The 21,603-nt window shown below is 38.7% G+C and overlaps 1 protein-coding gene across 1 annotated transcript in view; it reads right to left on the minus strand.

Annotated features, from left to right (window-relative positions):
• Nucleotides 1–21,603, minus strand: part of LOC310956123 (CUB and sushi domain-containing protein 3-like) — a gene marked incomplete at both ends in the record, with an annotated part of 334,390 nt that overhangs the window by 217,206 nt on the left and 95,581 nt on the right. The window contains one exon of the mRNA XM_083926253.1: nt 12,006–12,118. Within this exon, the coding sequence (XP_083782379.1) occupies nt 12,006–12,118 (113 nt within the window). The remainder of the gene's footprint in view (nt 1–12,005; nt 12,119–21,603) is intronic.

The raw sequence follows: 21,603 nt of genomic DNA on the forward strand, positions 1-21,603 counted from the left end.
ATACAGTGTTTTACTTATTTTTACATTGATATTGACATAAAATGGTCTGTGTGCAACATGAAAAAATAAAAATAAGTGTATTTTAGAGGCAGTGGGACAGTATAATAACAAAATATACCTATTAAAAGCAGAGCACAAGTGCTTGACATTACAGTGTTGATAGTCGTTTAAACAATCATTTTGATGATTATTTAGAGAAAAAACCCATGGGAGGCTCATAAATAATGAAATCTGCTGATGAAAGGCAGCTAAACAAGGTTAGAGATCATTCAGTTCATGTTCCTTATCACATTTTTGAGCTGGTGATATATGTTACATTTGGGGGAAAATCCTTTCTGATTGGCTGACAGTGTTGAGGGATATGATTTGTCTAAATCCTTCCTCAGAGTGCTGTTTGACTCACGGCATTAGAAACTGCCATGTCAGCATGATCCTGCCCATTTTCTGTGTATGCTAATCAGGTGACATTCTTTCCTGCTTGGCAGAAAGAGCTGATTGGATGGGCTGAGGTGGTGACCCTGAAGGGAGGCCATTTGATTGGTTGGCTGAAATAACGCTGAATAATGGACTTACATTGGCTAGGAGGCCTTATTAATATCAACAAACACTCAAATGCACACTTCAACACACACTTCCACACAGACTAACACTAACTATGCACAAGCACAGCCTATATTTTAGCCAGGTTGTCTGACAGACCTGAATATCAAAACAATATATCATTTGATGTAATTTCTATCCTGTCCTGGCACAAAGGGGTTTGATAGCCGTTCGCTATAATTCCATCATCAAGTTTAATATCATTCAGGTAGGATAGGAGGCCCATATATAATTTCCTGGACTTCTTTTAGTGTCAAATTCGCTTTTTTTTTTTTTTTTTTGCAGCTATAGTCACTCAAATACTTTATTTGATCCCATTATCCAAGTATCAGACTGACAACGATTTTTTTTGGACAACCTTTGATGTTAGACACCTATCCTTTGCAGGCACTAAAACTTTGGGCAGCTTCTTCATAAAAACCCATCTTTGAATTGGTTAGTTTTATCTAGGTATCACATTAATCTGTCATTTTCTGGTCTTTTGTGTGGTGAGGCACCTACAGTATCCTGCCTAGCCAGATACAAAGACGTTTGGCATGCATTTAATGTAATTACATTATCAGGACATCAAATTGATAGACTATGTGGTCGTTGAAGGCCTGACACTAAAAGATTCGGCAGCTATTTGTACCGTACAATTGGAGAATTATATACAATGATCCAGATACAAACTAACACCTCTTTGACAATGCTGAGGATCCTTGTTGAGTCCCATTTCTTTCCATATGAAAGAAATGGGACTTCATAACACTGAAAAACCTTACTTAATGTTTGTTGCTTTATGTATTAAAAGGTTGCCGTAATAATTTCTTTGACTACTTTTTTAGTATCCTGCCTATCCAGATAATAAGGATCTGGAAGCCCTTGCCTATGTAACCTGTCATTAACAAAATAAGGGTAAAATCATGCAAAATACATATACACACATACTGTAAATGTATTTGATGCATACATGAAAGAAAATAAAAAATAATGCATTCTATAGTTAAATATTTGAAGTAGTACAACGAGGCAGCTCATATGATGAGATATGTGACAGTTACACAGTGCAAATACTTTTGAAAATTGTCAAAAATTGTCTTTGAGTAGGTCCCGGTGGTTACTGATGTTTGTATAATTCATGATTTTTTTTATTGTTTTGATACTTTTGGGACATAATGTGTTTGCCTTCCATGGCAATAAAGCAAAATCAAAAGTCCAAGATCAGTAGACAGAGACATGATTTCAAAATTTTGTTTCATACAATCAGCTCTCCCACCTCCTGTGTCCGTGTGTGTCCGTGTGTGTGTGTGTGTCCGTGTGTGTGTGTGTGTGTGTGTTTGTGTGTGTGTGTGTGTGTGTGAGTGTGATTGTTTTTGATTGATGCCCCTGCGTTGAAGCTGACCTTGCAGCATTTGGAACAGTGAGGAGCTGCATTCACACTGTAGATAATGAACACACACACACACACACACACACACACACACACACTCACTATCTCTCGCACATACACATCTTTACATCATTGATTTCACCTGTTCAACTAGAAAGCATAGAAAACATTGCATTATTACAGGGAGCTCCTCTTCTCTTATTTCCTGTCTTATTCCTTCCTCTCTTCTGATGTCTCATTGCAGATTTGCTCTTCTATATTATTTTACAGTTGTCAGAGAACATTATTCCTTATATTATACAGTTTGTTCATTTCCCATCTTACTTATATCCTCCCTTCTCAAATCTCACATACTTCACACTTGCCTGCTATACAATATAATCATGGGAATTCACACGCACACGCACAAGCACACGCACACGCACACACACACACACGCACACGCAAAGAAAAGGAGACTGTGTGTGTATATACAGTATATGTTACCACTAGAATCTGCATTTCATTCACCTAAACACTAAACAGTATAATTCCTAAAAGTATATATTTTTTTAAATGTATTAATCTCAATCTATTTTTTTTATTGCCAATGGGCGACCAGGTTGTAATGTTACTTAAAAATTGAGACATTGGCATTGGCACTGGCTAATGGACTGATTTGCAAACAGAAAAGAAGCAGTTTTGTAAATGTGATTGTAATTCATGTTACAGCATTATACCAACATAATGCTGGCCAACTATGTACAGTCCCTCTGTTTTGACCGATACTTGCCCATGGCTAACGAATGTGCAAGCCCGCAGGTGTGGGCAACAGGATGCTGACTACAGTTCACCATTGGTGTTGCTAATAACAAGGGTTTTCTGGTAGTTACATAGATAACTTTTAAATGGTTAAGCACAGTAAGATCAGTAAGATCTCTAATACATTTTGCATTCAATACTTTCTTATGTTTTTCAAAAACAACTGTTCTGATGATACTCACTTGTAGTCCTGGGCTTTTCATTCTTCCACGGAAAGTTAAAGTGAATGTTTACTGGCTCAATGGGGAAGCGAAAATCAAGGGCTTTATATAAACTTAAAGTATATTAATATTCATGCAAAAAGACAATGTCATAATAAACAACTGTGCAAAATTCTACTCCCATCACAAATAGGGGCCCGGGAGACTCAAAGCTTCACCTCCTGCTATGTTCTTATAAAATCCCAGTACTTGCAATGACAACATGTCAAAACAACAAAAATGTACTTTTGTACTATTATTTTGTATTACTATTGTATTATTATTTTGTATTACTATGTATTACCAACTTCCAGCTTATTTAGGTTCAGCTAATTCATCAACCTCCACCATTAGGGTCACCTTCTCCTTCTTGTTATGCCACTAACTGACCTGGATTCAATTTTTGAATTTAGGGAAGGAGAGACCGACTGAATGATCAATGAAAGTGAGAAAGAAGACAGACAGACAGACGGAAAGATGGAGGGATGATAAATAGGAGTGGATATTATTTGTCCCCTCAGGTCTCTTTGATAAAGATCAGAGAAGCCACAGCCAGCACCTCAATCACATACGCATGCACGTGTGGACACACAAACACTGTGAAATATACACCATTGATGCATGCCCTCAGTTATAAGCGTACACACACACACATAGACACACACACACACACGAACTTGACTTTTACACTCAGATCATGTTCGAGTCAAACAGACTAGAGTCAAAATAAATCAATCAAGTGCTGATAAGGGATCAGGCACACAAAGAAACAAATGGTGGAATGCTCCTTTAATGGCCTCTAAATGTAGTTGGAAGTTATTTTCTTCTCTTTTCTTTTTTACTGGGTTTAAGCCCATTGAGACCCTATATTTCAGTTTTAACCGGAACATTGCCTATCAACTGCACAATCATTCAAATTTCACATTTCAGTGAAAGTGTTTTCTCTGCGGAGCCAGTTTCAGGAGCCATGCATGCAGCAGTCTGATCAGACTCATCAATGTGAGGGTTGAATGGGTCTGGCTTGTTTACTTCTGTGACTGGCAAATAGTGATCAAGCCTGAAACATAATTGAGGTAGGAGATGAGTCATTTAGGAAAGCTTTCTCTCAATGAAAGATGTTTGTTTATTGGATTCTATGTGGAAAGCTATAAACCCTATTTAAACAAAAACAACACTCTTTCTTTATGCTTTTGCATCAAATCTGTTTAATTTTTTCAACAGATGACCAGGGATGCTATAGACCACATGTTTTATGAACCTAGAGGGAGCAATAATCTAACAGGCAAATGGCCTTAATCCTGGCCCCCTTATTTTTGAGTAATTTATTTTTCCTCCTTGTTTTCTAGGCTGCTTGTTCAGAAGTGTGCTATACCCTTCATTGCTGCTCATTCATTCATCCCACTGCAGTTAAAATTAACACAACTAGAAGTGGTGACGAAACAAAAATGGCACTGGACAAGATGTTGGTAGCTGTTGATTTATGCATAAAGTGCAGCATTTTGCTTGAGCCATACTGTAGCTGTATTTAAGAATGGGACAATAATCACTTTTATCGCAGACTGTGATTAAAAAAAAAACTACTCACAATAAGTTTATTACGGTGAATGTCCATTTTAGGGATAAACAATTTAATAATAATATTTTGTCATATGTATAGTATGTAAAGTTTCATGACATTTTTAATAAGGGAAACCTTATGATTTATGATTGCCTTGATAGGGTTTGCTTTCCACTAAAAAGGATCTTCACTAAAAATGTGTCTTATCTTCTTAAAAAGACATGAACAATCAGCTTTTCTTTAGTGTGACTTTGAAGAGAAAGTAGACGTAACAACAGCTGCACACTATTTAGACTCTAAATAGAAAACTCCATGGTAGCCAAACATTTAATATTTTCAGGAGGGTAAGCCAGTAGAAATGAGCGTGTGTTTTATTTTATTTAAAAAAAAATCCAATCTACATAATCTATGAATGACAGCACCTGTCTTCTCAAGCCCAAAACTTGAACACGATTCTCTATTGTCACCAGCATATATGTGTTAATAATATATAATAATATGACAAGTGCTGATGATGTGACCAGAGAAAAAAGGAAAATGTCAGAAAGCTAGCCTGTAACTCTGAGGTACAGTACCCAAAAGGGCTATATCATTTATTAGCGCTCCTATATCTGTAGCTGCCATAAAGTTATAGACAAACATCCTTCTATTGATAAAGTGATCCCTGACCTCTGAGTGAGGTGAATATTTCTGCTAGCTCCCACCTAGAAAATCTAAATTATTTAAACCAAGCCTGTAACTGAGTAGGTTCAGGAAATGAGCGTGTAACCAGAAGGTCAGTAGACTGGCTGTAAACCCCTGTGAGTAAGTAACACTCCATGATACTATGTGAAAGTGATGGATAAATGCCCAGATGAAGAAGGGTCCATCGATGCAAGTGACATCTGGCCAGAGAGAGCTCCCAAAGTGTTTAGCCTGCTGCCAGCAGCTTCTGTTTGTTTGAAAAGTACAATTTCAAACCCATAAAAAAGATGAAGGGTAAGGACTGGACGGATCGAAAGAAGGTCATTCCTACTTTTATCTAATTCCATTAGGACCATTGCCACTTCCACCACCCTTGCTTCAGTCAGAATTTAGAGCACCAGTTCTACCAGAATTCAGCTACTACTATTAAATCACCTTCAAAGGGAGTTCAGGCCATTACTTATCATGAAATTACTTTTATACGATGTAATGTCTCTGACTTTAATTTGTGTTCAACATTATTTGTGTGTGAATGCCTCTGATATTAGGCAACATGCTGGATTGGGTACTGGTTGGTACGGAAGTCTTTGCACTAATCTGATACCATGTTATTTAGCCCTGAGAAATAAAAGTAATTTGACCTCTTTAAAACGTGGTTTTCTAGCAATCAGTTCTTCTTTGTCACTCTAAAACAGTAGCCTACGGAGAAAGTTACGCTGTGGCTACTGGCAACAACTGTTTTTATGGGCACAGAATAATTGATTTCTGGTTTGGTTTGCCAGAAGAGAGTTTGGGAAGGATTAAATGGTATTGTAACATTCATAGCTGTTCCTCCTTTTGTTAAGTATAAAAAAAGAAACATTCTGTGTCTTTTGCACCTTTAACTATTTTCCATTGAATGTCTTTCTTTTTTAACTTCCTCTGCTATAGCTTAGCCTTTGTTTATACGTACTCTCGAGGCACTATGTAAACTGTCTGCAGTAAGTGAAATAGAGGTAAAAAGTGTATTACTGTTATATCATAGAGAGGAGAAAAACAAGCCATGGAGATAATGTACTGTAAGTGCAGAGGAGAGGTGGAAAAAGAGTGAAGAGAGGGTGGGGATGAGGGGAGTGAAGTGAAATCTCTGCAGACTGGTTAGTCACATGGCAGCGTGTTCCAGGATGAGGAACATGTTCTCCAGTCCATGTTTTCAGGAACATTATTACATGACTGCGTGTGTATGGTATGCATGTCCATGTCTGTATGTCTGGTTTCTATGTTTGGCCGTGCCTCTGAACACATGGATGTGTCTAAATCTATATTGTATGAATGCGGGTCATGTAAATGTGATGTGTCTGTGTATAGCAGGAACAAGTTTCTTGATTTTCTTCTGTTCACTTTACATGTGGGTGTCTCCTAGATTGCATTAAGATCATAAACGTCCACAATACACACTATACATTTCAGACAAAGCTACAGCTTTCACCTATTGCACAAGAATTACTACTAGCTTTAACTTAGAGAGAAAATTGCAAAACTGTATGTAATGAGTGCACATCATACAGTTCTTGTTCTCTTATGTAAGTCAAGTGAGAAAAAAAACGTATATAATGATGTCTCCAGAGTAAATCAGCAGTAGTATAGCAGATCATAGAATGGAATATAATCGATTAAGTTGGGCGATGTAAAACCCATTATCTTCAATTCTATACTTATTTTCTTATTTACATTTATGCTACTATTTTGTTTACTATTTACTTCCGTTTTTTGTAATTTAATTAACAAACAAGTCAATAAAGGTAAAATCTAATATTCCAATAAGAAGAACGAAAATGAATGACAATGAACAAGGAGAAGGTGGTGCAGAAGAAGACAGAGGAGGAGTAAGAAAAAACAAAAATAATAAATATGTATGTGTGTGTGTGTGTGTGTGTGTGTGTGTGTGTGTGTGTGTGTGTGTGTGTGTGTGTGTGTGTGTGTGTGTGTGTGTGTGTGTGTGTGTGTGTGTGCGTGTGTGTGTGTGTGTGTGTTTAAGTGCTGATAATCTAGTATTCCGTCTCATCAGCACAATATCAAACTGCCTCCGACATCATACTTAATAATACATCACTCTCTTTCTGTTTCACGCACACATGCACGTATACACAGTGTATGGTATGTGCTGGTGTATGAATAAGTTATGACCTGACAGTCTTCAGAGGAAAGGGAAGAAATGTTCAAGGATTACATCAAAGTGTATCCCAAAAAGCAGACAGGCTGAAAAGGATAGAGCCACACTACTGTACCTTTGCCCTGTCTATTGCAAAATTCTCTCCGATAGAGCGATCAATGAATTAACCTTTTTCATGTATTTCTGTTTTAGAATGTAATAATACAATTCATTCATCTATCCATCCCTCTTTTCTCTAAAGCAGTCTTTCCCGAAGTTTGGGTTGGGACCAACAATCGGTCATGGATTCATTTTAATTGGGTCGCCAATGAGCCAATAACAGTAAAATGCATAACAATGCTGTTTACCCTGTCTTTTTCATCTTGCAAACCTGAAAAATGTGTTCAGATCTCTGACACGGGTAATGTCGAGTGTTGTGAATGAATTCATGATGCATTTTTGTAAGTTTGGATCTTGGAGAGACACAAAATTTCTCCTTTGAGTGAAGAAGTTTGGGAACCCCTGTTCTAAAGCATACTCAGGGTGCAGAAGAATCAGGTTAAGCAGAGTATTTCAGACATCCTCCTCCCTATCCACATATCCTAAAGCTAGTCCTGGGCTCCCGAGGCAAGAGTCCTGAGACATTCACAGGCCAGGTGGGATATGTAAGCCCTCCAGCGTCTTCTGACTGTGCCCCAGGGTCACATTATGGTTTGATGTGCCTGGAATAACTCAACAGCAACATGTCCAGGAGGCCTCCTTATCAGATGCCCAAATGACGTCGACTCCTTCCACATTTCTTCGCTCCGCATCCCTAAGGGTGGGTCCCAGTCACATTGTAAAGCAACTTCAGTTTGATCACGATCTTGTTCTTTCAGTAACAACCGGGGCAGCTCAAGACCAATGGTGATGGTTGTAAATTTATTGGTAAATCCACACTTCACCTTGGCTCCTTCTACAAAGTACTAATTTGCTCACTGTTCTCATGCTCAAACTTGCTCTATTTATTACAACATTTATACAACACTAATTAGTTTCGATCAAGTTTTGCTCTGTTAAATTATAATGCATGCACAATAAAATTGCAGAATCAAAGCTGGCATCACACAAGGGGGGATTAGGCCAACTCTTAGATTCCATTTACACTTGTGGGATCTGTTTCTGGATACATTACCCTGATAACGACATCTGATCTTTTGCATTTTCACCTGATAATAAGCATTTATGTTATCTAATTTGACATTTTTATTATAACCCACACACTAACTTTTGAGTTCGATCCAATTCAATAATGAAAGTGTTGATTTAATTAAAATTTGGGCAAGCAAGGCATAAAGTCAGACAATTCACTCATCCGGAAAAAATACAAACTTTCATCAAAGCAAAAAGACATTGAAATTGTATTGGTGAGAGTGAGTGTGTGTGTGGGTGTGTGTGTGGGTGTGTGTGTGTGTGTGTGTGTGTGTGTGTGTGGGGGGGGGGGGGGGGGGGGCAGATGTTTGTGTGCATGTGTGTGCAAGTATTTCTAAAAGAGAGGTATTTAGTGGTTCACATTTTTAGTGATTTCACTTAAGATAACGAGTTATCCTTGTGAAAAACAAACAACACTTCCATGATAATGAGCAGGTTGTTTTCTAAGAAGTCAATTGTTGACAAAGCAATGATAAGGCAATACCTGCGAAAAATCTAAAATCTGAAATGGCTCCAGTAAAAGATTAGGCAGAAGGATTACATGGAGTAAGGATGACTTGCCAAAAATTGTCTAAACCAGGGTGGATCATTCCTTCTGAGGAAATCTCCTCCTCGCTGTATAAATTAAAAGCCAAGCTGTGTAAATAGTATGAGATGCTGAATATAAAGACAGACAGATAATCAGCATAATGTTGCATTTTTGCAAATGCCAAATATGATCTGATCTCCCTCTCTCTCTCTCTCTCTCTCTCTCTCTCACACTCTCACACACACACACACACACACTCACACACACAGGATAAGTCAAATAGCTGAATGTATCAGCAGCAGGGGCTCTTCAGATAAGTCCCCTGGAGCAAACTGTCTCCATGTTGCGCGCACACACACACACGCCCATAGAGATGCACAATCACACAGGATGAAGATGGGCCAAGTAGCAAGTGGAAACTTGTGCCAATGAATAAATCTGGGACTACTGCTTGGACATACAAGTAGCATAAACACTCACAGACATACACACATGAACTCAGACACAGCATGTGTGCATGCTTAAACAAAAGTAATTTGCAATCAGTGACATTATCACTATGCTGCACACCAGGCACACACATGAACACCCAGCGAGCATCCATCCTAAATACAGATGAGCACAAAGGCCCATAGAAGGATGCATAGGGACACACAGAGAGGTCGTTAAGCAGTGTATCATATTTTCAGCAGCAACCAGCTGAGACCAACAATGTTTGTGTGTGTGTGTGTTTGTGTGTGTGTGTGTGTGTGTGTGTGTGTGTGTGTGTGTGTGTGTGTGTGTGTGTGTGTGTGTGTGTGTGTGTGTGTGTGTGTGTGTGTGTGTGTGTGTGTGTGTGTGTGTGTGTGTGTGAATAAACAAGCTGTAATCTGAAAGTTAGCGTACTGAATTTTACAAAAACCCACATTCACATGACATATTACATAAGCTATAGTTCTTTTTAATAGGCATTCTCACGTCAGCACAAAAGCCTGAATATGTGTCTTAAGAGGATACAATCCCAACTGTAAACGTGGGCCTAAATGGCTAACTCTACTTCAGAATACTGTTTTAAGAATGTGTGCCTTCTATTCAAATGTTCATTCCACACATTTATACTTTTAGCTTTTTGAAAAACCCATCACCAGTGCTATCTTGGTTACAGTGCATTCTGTAATAAGCCATAACCCAGATTCAGTATTAATATCCCAGCAGTACACAGGACTACTAAATAAATACTACATGGATATGACTACATCTCATACTCCATCTGTGTATCTCTGCAGCTTTAATACAAACTGTACATTGCAACAGAGAAGTATACTGAGTTTACAATCTTAATATCATACCTCTGCGTATTGCATATTTTTTACTTCCTAAGTAAATGTCTTGCACTGTGTCCTTTTAGATGGCATGTGGCATCATATATGCACTTGAACCATGTGGATCGGATTGTGCTGTCACCATGTCAACTGTTGTCACCCCAAATATCTGCTCTAATAGCAATGAGCTACATAATAATGTACTTATTTGCTAAGTTGGTGTGCTCAGTGTCATGTGTGTGCCTCCCATAGGCATTGTTATGCACCTCTGTTTTATGCGCTGGAACTAACTGCCTCACTGAGGACATCAAAGTTTTTCTAATCCAAATCTAATCTGAAATCTTTAATGCACACAGAACATGGTGCTGATACATAGTGCGTTCTAATTTTAACCACCACTTCTCACAACACCATATCTCTTCATCTGTGAAAATGGTGGTTGCTCAGGCCCTAAAGGGAAAGGGCTTCAGCTACCCCTGGAATGGGCCTGGTTCTCTCTGGAAGCAATCACCGCATTATTTCTTTGTTAAAATGTTTATGTCAAAATTGACCTCAATAATCCATTGTATAAAATGTTCCCTAAATGTGAGAGAGAGAAAGATTGTCTGATTAAGCTTAAATAATATGAGCTTATACGGTAAGTAAGATGTTTTGTAGGGATGGATAAGCAAATTCTGGTAGAAAAGGACCACAAAAGCTCTGTGTTTACGGCTCTGCAACCCTATTATATAGAGCCTTCAGTATACTCTCTTGTATGTCATGTTCTGCCCATGCTTTCCTGCCATGCCATGTTGAAAAGGAATAAACCTGTCACCCATTAGGGAGTCCTTTCCTGTGCTGAGTGGAAAAGAGTCAAAGAATTGGAATTGAGTTCAGAACATGGCAGTTTCTTTGAAAACTTTCAGCATCAGAATGACCTTTCAAATGAAATGAACTGAATAGAAAGCATGTGGTCTATGTCCATAACTTAAAAAAATATCTTACTTTGAGTCCACTTAAAACATTCAAAGCAGGATATTACATAAATGTTTTACGACACACTGTATTATTTAATAGTATATAAGTATTTGTAAGAATATATAAGTGTGTACTCAAGTATTTGTCACCATTAACCAGATGCTTGTGTATAAATACAATATGAATGAATGTATGATATGACATGTCCGGAGTTCTTATTGTTGACAAATACTGTACATTCACAACACTTTAATCTGCTTACAATTACATTATAATGTGTTATAGCCCACTTATTACATATTAATCTACTACTCACAAAGGCTCAAAGGGGGACTTGTGTTACAGAAAGAAACACATAAAACCTTATGTTTTAAAGGTTCTACTCATGGTATACATACTCATGGTATACATACTCATGGTATACATACTCATGGTATACATACTCATGGTATACATGTGGTGTTTTGCTTTTCCACCAAAGAGTCTTTGCTGTCTCAATGCCCTTCTTTCTTTCCCACATGGCTCACACCCAAATTCCTGAGCTATGGACTTTTATCTGACATTGCGTAGTGTTTATTTTTCTGAACTATCGATGTCAACATTGAAGCACAGTCTATACATTATCACAGACCACCACAGACACATACACACTAATACAAATACATATATAGACTGTCTCACCTTCATAGTTGAGTTTGAAACCATGCGCAGAAACAGCAAAGTCACTGGTCAACCTCAAAGAGAAGACATTTCCTGTGCTGGTGACAGGGGGAGGGACCTGGAAGCCTGTCAGCCTGTGGTAACACAGAGAAGAAGGTGTTGACATTATCAACAAATTACCAGGCACATTAAATATTCAGGAAAAAACAATAACCCCTTTGTCATTAAAAACACAAAATGCCTTACAGCTTGTTAACCTTTAGTTACAAAGAGATTAGAATATTGAAAAAACAACAGATACATAAACATGGCAAGAAGTGCATATTGCGCAAAGAAAATATCCATATTATTAAATATAATATTCAGAATATATTAGTGATAGGCTTAAATACCCTGTGATAATTTATTTTAACCTCTTCATCACTGGTCGAATAACTCATAAAATTCACATTTCTAAAAAACCTGTCATGTCTTTTTTATAACTGAAATGATATATGGGTTATGTTGTTAACTTTCTGTTCTAATCCACAACCTGTGCATTTTACTTTCTGTTAAATAACTCCAAGTTTGACTGTGTCCTCCACACTGAATTGAATTAAATGAGGAAGAAGAGAGGAGGGTTGGAAGGCCAGCTTTTTTTAGGTATGGACATGAGCCAAACCTTCTTTATGCCACTGCATCACATTTGTTTTCTTGTCCTGCAGCTACCATTCTTCCGTTCACCTCATCCTCCCTTCCTCTTTCATCTCTCCTCTTTCTCTTCCTCCTTCCTCAGTCCACTCACACAAGCCTTTCCTTTAACATTAAGTCACCCAACTTCTTCTTTTTCTTCTCTCTTTACAACCACCATTGTTTACTTGCTGTCTTCCTCTCTGCTCTTCTCTCTGTGGCATTTACCCACTTAGATCTCTCTTCTTACCCTCTCTGCTTTTTGCCGGCATTCATGCAGCTACCTTTTTTACTTTCTCATTACCCTCTCTTTTGTCTTACATCCTTTCATTTTCACCTCTTTCCCCCAATTTCCTCTCTCTGTTTTTGGATCTTTTTTGTTTCACTTTACCATGTCACCTCTCTTTTCTACCTATATTAATTTCCATCTCACTTGTTACCCTACACTTTCTCCCTCTGACATATTTATTCTTTATTTATTATCTCCCATCCATCCCAGTCAGAGAGAAATTTGTGATACTTTTAAACATGGGTTAACAAAAATCTCTTGGATCTTTAGGTATTGCACGTCACCTTGTTTATTCTTTCTGTAACCAATTAAATTGCTATTCATGAGTTAGCTGTTAGTTCCAGATTGATGCTTACTTGCTTCTCAGCAATACTTGTACATGGGAGTTGTTGAAAGTAATCTCTTACTGGCTTATGTGATTGTGGTGAGATATGCCATGTATGTCTGTGACCTCTACCTCCTACAAACGAGGACACGAGGACACCTTTTTAGCATGTCTCCAATTTTGATAAAGATAAATATTTTTAACATTCACACAATGAAGGGACTTTAATCCTATATGCTCCTGCCCCATCCTTGCACTCGTCTTTCTTCGTCCCCACATTGTAATTTATTAAGCTTTATATCTGCAAAACAACCACAACCCTCCGTTTCGTGAAGCTGCCCTCTCTCAGATCTCTCTGCTCTTCTTCTCAACTCTTCCTTCATCTTCTTGTTCTCGCTCCTACCTTGCTTTTATCCTCCATTGCTTTATCACCTCTCCTCTCATCCTTTCATCTCTCCATCCTCTTTATTTCTTTCATCCTCTCACCTCTTCCTTTTCATGCAGTATTCATTTTCTCTCTGTCGTACCCCCTCTTTTAATCTTTTTATTTCTCCATATTTGCTCACTTGTTTGCCATCTCCCATCTGTATTTAGTAGTGAACTTGAATTTGTTCCTCTCCTGTACATGAACTTTTTTCTGAACATACTTTTTGGCTTTCTGCTCATTCAAACTGTGTTTCACCCCACATAACATGCTTCTATCTCTCCTGGAAATTTGCTTTCACTTGATTTCAGTTGCCTGTCTCTTTTAATTGGCCCGTCCTCATATCTTGATTCCCATTTCTTAGCTGACTTACTTCTTTTCTATGTCTTCGTTCTTTCTCATCTAGTCCAATACCACTCAAAGCGTGAATGGTGGTCACTTTCTTAAAAGCACCCAACCATCTCTTTAATCTATCTCTCTGTTGCTAATCTGTATTTTCTTATATTCTGTCTCTGATGCCTGCTGTTATTCTCTCCTCCCGTCCTCTCTCTTTTCTCCTCTTGCTCTATGTTTACTCTATGTATAAGTAAAATGTCTTTCTTTATTTCATTTCACTGCCCTTCTGGGCTTCATTTCTCCATCTCATCTTGTATTTATATTTACAATGATTCCTACATTAAGACCAACATACAGTAAGAGCATAAATCATGATGCACGTGTTATAAAGAACAGGGTGTCACAATACTTGACCTACAGAGCAAATCATCTCTGTATGTTCACATGCAAACACTTCATCTGTGCTACTGTATACACTATAACACCAAAACCTAATGCTTTAAATGTGTAGCAACATATGCAGTTTCTGCAATCTGGCAAAAATGCAAATTGCTTGTAAATGACAAGGTAGTAAAGCACAAAGGTTTGGTAGAAGTGGCAATGTAAATATTGTAAATTTAAAACCATCTCAAGAAAGCATCTTGGTGACAAGCAGACAATTTTTACAATACACTATTGTCAGAGGTGGTAATGCAAAATGCATAACAACAGTGGTATAAACTGTCACAGACCATCAAAGAAATAGGCATGTCATATCAACTGCCACAATTAATTGTGTGGATTCTAGCATTTTAATCACTGTAGTAAACAACTATATGCAACAGAAGAAACAAAGAAAACACTATATTTTACTGTAGTAACTGTACGCTGGTTGCAGCATAAATGCATATTAATTCAAGTGTGACATAATCTGACCTGGGCAACATATTGGTGATACTTTTTTATTTATTAAAACCCATTTCTGCTTGTGAATTTAAGTGTCAATGCAGACAAATTCCAGATTTAATTTGTAATTAAGCAATTTAATATACTTTTTGTATACACTTTACCACATGTAGCCAATATATCACACAACTAGTTGCATCTGTCTTGTAATTCTGACATACGTGCTAATCAAGGTGTATTTTCTGTTCAAGATCAACTGCAATTACCAGTTTGACAATGACTCTTTTTTTCTCCAAAATATTCTTTCTGTGTTCTGCAATGTGTGCATCTTGATACATTTAAATTCAACAAGATGCATTGTTCCAAAAGGAATAAGCCAATAATAACAGAGAAACCGAAAGATCCTTTTGAAACATTGTGTGCATTCATGTTTTTGTAAGGAGCTTACTGATATAAATGCAGCCATCAAAAAACAAGCAAATATTGTCTTGTATGTACCTTGAACCATTCCCTTCTGCTTAATCTCCAATATTATATTATCCTGCAGAAACAGACTTTTAACAAATACGCACACAAACACCCTATATTCTTTATTTCCTATGCAATAATTTTTCTCTGAATTCATGTGTTTCGCAATTTGTGGAGAAAAAACAAACTTATTCTCCGAAAAGTGAAACTGAGATGGAAGAAAGGGTGTCTGACATTCAAGGTCTATTCCTGTGTGTTTGTGTGTGTCTGTGTGTCTGCGTGCGTGCGCGTGCGCGTGCGTGCGTGCGTGCGTGCGTGTGTGTGTGTGTGTGTGTGCGTGTGTGTGTGTGTGTGTGGTGTCTAGAGTGAAATCACATTAGGAAGTGAATGAAGAACTAGCTAATATCAGCAGAGTGCTTTCGCTCAGCTCACACACATGCATGCACATAAACAGACATGAGGGGCGTTAACAAAAGATTCCACATTAACACAAAATAGAAAAACACACTATTCTCTTTATTTCCTCCCAAAAAGCAACCATGCAGTCTGGTTAATGCGATTGTCAGACCCCCCCCCCCCATACACACACACACACACACACACACACACACACTTTGTTTCTCATGCTCTCTTTCTCTCCTTCCCTTGTATCTGATGGCCTCTTTATTGCCAAGAGGGAAAATAGATTTTTCATTAATATTACTGCCATGAAAGAAGGGAATACAGGGTTGAAAGAGATAAACTGTAAAAATAAAGGATTCAGAAGGATGGATATAATAAGACAGGTTGTGCACAGTTTTGGTTTTGCATCGTGTTGAAAAATTATTTCTTGGATCAAATCATATATGATGTGAACTGCATTGTTTAATCACATCACAGGGTCATCTGATACAGACCTACAGACCATGCACTCTCCTATGCTTGCAAGATATTCAGGACCTGTGTGAGTGACTGCCTGGATGTGAAGTAACCAGTTTCATGTATAATTATGTACAGAATACATTTTGCTCCACTTGATTGATAAAGTAATAATTTTGTGGTGTAACCACATCGGCCTACTAGCCAGCTTAGATGAACATATGGATATTAATTTGCATTTAGCTTTATGTTTTTCTTTTCAGAAGAAAGATATTATCTAAAGTAAAATACATTATACATATATTTATCCATAGAAGGGGGATGAAAAGAAATAGTCTGAGAAACAAATTTACCTTTAGTCAGTTTTAAGCTGGTATAATGCATACCTGATCTAGACATAAAAATGGAAACATGCATACTATAGCTGTTCCTGATATATATAGATTGTAATTGAATAAAAATAAAAACAGATACACACTTGATACTGTATGGATCTATGGTGGAATTATTCCCTCTGGGTTTATCACAATTGTTATGTTATCTGCTAAATGTCTAACCCAACACCTTAACCTAAACACAAATGGCTCTATAAAGCGAGAGCCTATATGGATGACTTCACAACATTGACCACGACCAAGGCTTGCACAGTACGGCTGCTAGGAAAACTACAGGACAACATTGTGTTGGCTCGCATGAAGATCAAGCAGAGCAAGTCCAGGAGCATCTCCATTGTCAAGGGCAATCTGTCAGACCACTGCTTCCACATTGGCAAGGAACCCATTCCAACGGTCTCCAAGAAACCTGTGAAGAGCCAAAGTCGCTGGTATGATGCGTCCCTCAAAGACAAAGAGCAGGTGGAGCAGCTCGGGAAGGAGGTAGCCAGTAGTCTGGAGAACATCGACAGAACCCTGCTTCTGGGCAAGCTGAAGCTCTGGTGCATGCAGTATGGACTACCCCCACGTCTTCTGTGGCCACTAATCCTCTATGAAGCTCCAATCTCAAATGTGGAAAGCTGGTGAGACTGGTTAACTCATATGCAAGGAAGTGGCTTGGCCTTCCCAGATGCCTGGGCAGCATTGGGCTCTTCCAATTTCCAGTCTGACAGAGGAGTATAAGTGCACCAAGGTCCGACTGGAGATGATGTTGTTGGATTCGAACAATACAATTTTAGCCCAAGCGGCACCCATCCCGGCCACCGGAAGGTAGTGGATCCTGTTGGCTTCAACTGAGCAGGAAAATCGTGGGCTGAGTTTCATGAGGGGAGGAGTGGTCTTGGTCTCGGGCCAGTACACCGGGCTGGAGTAAGGCCAATCCGGCTGAGAGACGCAAGCTGGTGGTCCAGGAGGTACGGTACAAAAGCTGTGACGCAGGCAAAGCAAGGGCAGTGGATGGCATGGAAGGAGTGGAGAAGAGGAAGATCTCTTGGAAAGATCTGTGGGAGATGGAGACATTAAGGGCGAGCTTTACCATCAGGGCTGCCTATGATGTATTGCCCTCTCCTGCAAACCTAAGCCAGTGGTATGGCGAAGACCCCATGTGCCCCCTTTGTCTAAGTCCGGCAACACTGCGGCACAACTTGGTGGGATGCAGGATCAGCCTCACCCAGGGCCGTTACACCTGGCGGCACAACCGGGTGCTAAGGTGTCTTGCAGTGGTGCTGGAGGGTCAACGCAGAGGCGTGAATGCCCTTCCTCCCCCTGTCGTCCTGTTGGCAGCCAACACTATTTGTCCGAGAGGGACAGGCCAGCCTTGCCACCATAAGAGCTGACACTGGACAGCTGGGCAGAGCACGAGACTGGAAGCTGCTGGCAGACCTGGACAAGAAACTCTGCTTCCCAACCTGCGACCGGACCTTGTTCTGTGGTCACCCTCGCTCAAGCTTGTTTACATCATATAGCTCACGGTGCACTGGGAAGGTGCAGTGGATGAGGCCTGCAGCTGAGGATGCTCAACAACAAGGATGGAAGGCAATGTTACGCCCAGTGGAAGTAGGCTGCAGAGGGTTTGCAGCCACCTCAACATCCAGGTTACTTAGGGAGATGGGAGTGTAAGGGAAGGCCCACAGGCAGGCAGTCAAGGACTTCTCTAGGGCTACTGAGAGGGGGAGCCAGTGGCTGTGGATGAGAAGAAAGGCTCCGACATGGGCCTTCAAGTGAGCTGATTGCATCTAGGGAGTGAACCTGGGATGCTGGGTCTCACTGCTTAACCCTCTGGAAGTGTTGTGGGTTAATCAACGAAACACCAATGAAAGAGGGCGCCCACTTGACAACCCGAAAGGTGCCCTCACTCACTTGAATTCATCAGAGTCCCTTCGGTGCCTTAATTGTGAATGTATTGAGGAATATTAACACCTAGTCCTATACAACAGATCTAAATATAGCTTTTATCCAATGCAATGATCAGCCAAAATGTTGACATTGTTCTCACTATTGACAATTTGACAAGTTGCAATCATTATCAACGACATGTTAAACACTGTATTGCAGAGGCACAGACTGCAGCAATTAAAAATGCACATAACACAATAGTCAAATATGGGGCTGTCATGAGGAGAGTGACTGACATTTTTAACATTGAAATCAGATCTTAGGTACATCAGGTTGCTAGGCAATACTGCTTGTATAATATACTATATACACATTTATACAGTACAGAGATAGTTATTGTTGAGCAGCTTGATCTCAGTCACTGACCTTAAAACCAAACTACTTGTTAAGTGGAAAACAGAATTGGGTGAAAATTTACATTTTATTCTCATCAGAATTAATGGGGTTATAAGGGTCTGATTATTTTCCCTCAGCAAGTGTCAGTGTGTGTAGCTACCAGTCCCTAACCACCAAAGCAGTAGTACTGAAAGACCAACAGTTGTGTTTATCTGACTGAAATAAAATCATCTTTATTTTCTTTTCCTTCCTCTCTACCACCCTGACAATTGCTATTGGGAGAACAGTAACTGTGTCAATTTACCGTCCATTTACTTTATTTGCATTTGTCTCACTTTCCCCTAAGGCAGGTAGCTTTCTACATGTACACTAATAAAGTTTGTATGCCCACTGGCTCTCTTCATGTTCTTCTTTCTGCTTGTCAGAGCAAACATAAATGAGTGTGTGTTATATCCTTTTGTCTTCAATGTGAGCAACAAAGCTAAACTCTTTAGATTTTCTGATTTTTACAGTGATACAACTATTTGGGTCGGGTCTCTATACTTCTGTCTTCTGTCGATGATTATAGTGTATTGAAGTGAGATGTGATGAAACAGGAATAATACCTAAAAGAAAAATGACAAAGCTGGGCGAACATCAAAATAGCTGAACCTTAATATAGCAAGGATGCAGTGAGAGAGAGGATAAGAGATGGACAAAGCACACTGTTTGTGTTTCTTTTGAGGTAATTATGTTAATGAGTCATTACACAATTTCACTTTTTATTGCCTACAGAAATTAGGTCTCCAAAAAAATTTGGAGAAGGCTTTTATTGAAGGGGTCATATCAAGAAAAACTAACTTTTTCAGGGTACCTGGAGTTCCTACCAACCAACAAACTGAGAAACAAGACAACCCACCAAGTTTTTGTGGGCAAGTATAGAGTCCATCACATTGATTATTTGTATTGATTTTGATTTTGTTTTGGGTTAAACTGTCTAGCACTATTCAGTGCTAAAAAGCATTCAACTAAATAGTTAGTTCAGAATATTTCTTACTGGTTACCTGTGCTTTATTAAATCAAACAGAACTATCTTTCAAGTATTACACATGTGATGAAACACTTATTTTTATTATTATATGATTTATTCAACACTTCACCACCAGTCGGTTTTCTTTTGACCAGTGAATATTTTAATATATCCATATGCAGATGATACTATGCTGTATTATAATATATTTTGTTGCAGTTAAGACTTTCTCTCCAAAATCCTTACATTCATTTTAAAGGCAAATTTCCCTAATATGAAACCTGCCACATTTGATGATCTATTTAATAGCCACGCAGACTCTGTAATCACCCCTCCCCCCCAAACACACACAGACACACACACCAGTATTTTTGTTTAGTCATTTGAATGCTGTATGTCCTTGATTTGTTGAACACCAGTTTATCCTATTTCATTGCTGTTTCATCATGCAGTGTTTAGTTAATATTCATATGATCACACAAATATCTAGAAACCATGAAATTAATTCAGTTAATTTCTTCAGACTTGGTTTCAGTCTTCGGGTTGGGTATTCAAACATTTCGGACTTTGAGCCAGTTGATTTAGGACAGCTGTCTGACTGGAGACACATGTGTCCCAGAGTTGTTTTCACTGTCTTCAGACCCAGTGATATATGAAGTAAATAGATGCCTTTCCATTGGTGCATTAGTCTAGCAGTTAAACACTACTAATAAATGTAACTCTTCTTAGAAGGAGTAAGGATGAAGAGCATCTTCCAAATTATAGACATTTTTACATGGCCCTTACTTGAGAACAGTCTTAGACTTAGAACATGGATCAAACGTAATTGGAAATATTAACCTTAAATAATTATGTGTAAAGGTCTTCACAATTTACTGAAGCAATTTAGTTGATTACTTTAATTTGTAACATATTCAAATAAAGGAGAAATCTGTGATAGCTGCAGCACTCTCAATGACACTAAACCTTCTCTGTTTATTTAAAGGGACTTTTTCAGGTAATTGCTGTAAAGGATCATGAATAAAAGAAAAAGCACCTTAATTCTTCAAATCAATCTACTTCATTATTATGTTTAACCTGAGCATTAGTGAAATATTGAAAGTGACATGACAAGAGCAGTGGCCTCTTTGGTAAAAAAAAAAAGTAATATCTCTTCATATTCTTTTTTTCTTTCCCACTCTTCCACTTCATGTCAGTAGATTTATTTCCTCTGCTTGTGACCAAAGTTCAGGGTCTGCAGTGAGTGATTGATTAACAATGCTAGCCTGAGTGAAACACCCACACAGTCATTTTTCGGGCTACAGTACATGTGGTCAATAGTCACACGTGTGTCTTGTAAATCAGTCATTCCTTACCCACCCTGAACTGTGTATGTCAGTGTGCCTGTGTATTTGTATGCCTGTGTTGGTATGCGTGTAGGGGTCCTTGACCAAGGTGACATGCTATCCATTAAATCAGTCACACACGTAAATTCACAAGATACTACACATAAACACACATAGGCCCCTTGGCCAGGTCACCCTTACACCCCACTCATTGACTGGCTCCATTCATCACAGAGAGAGAGAGAGAGAGAGAGAGAGAGAGAGAGAGAGAGAGAGAGAGAGAGAGAGAGAGAGAGAGAGAGAGAGAGAGAGATTTTAGCTCTCTTAAGACTCTAAAATATATACGCTAAACTAAACACAGTTTTTTT

This window comes from Echiichthys vipera (assembly GCF_963691815.1).
Source record: "Echiichthys vipera genome assembly, chromosome: 13".
Taxonomy (NCBI): Eukaryota; Metazoa; Chordata; class Actinopteri; order Perciformes; family Trachinidae; genus Echiichthys; species Echiichthys vipera.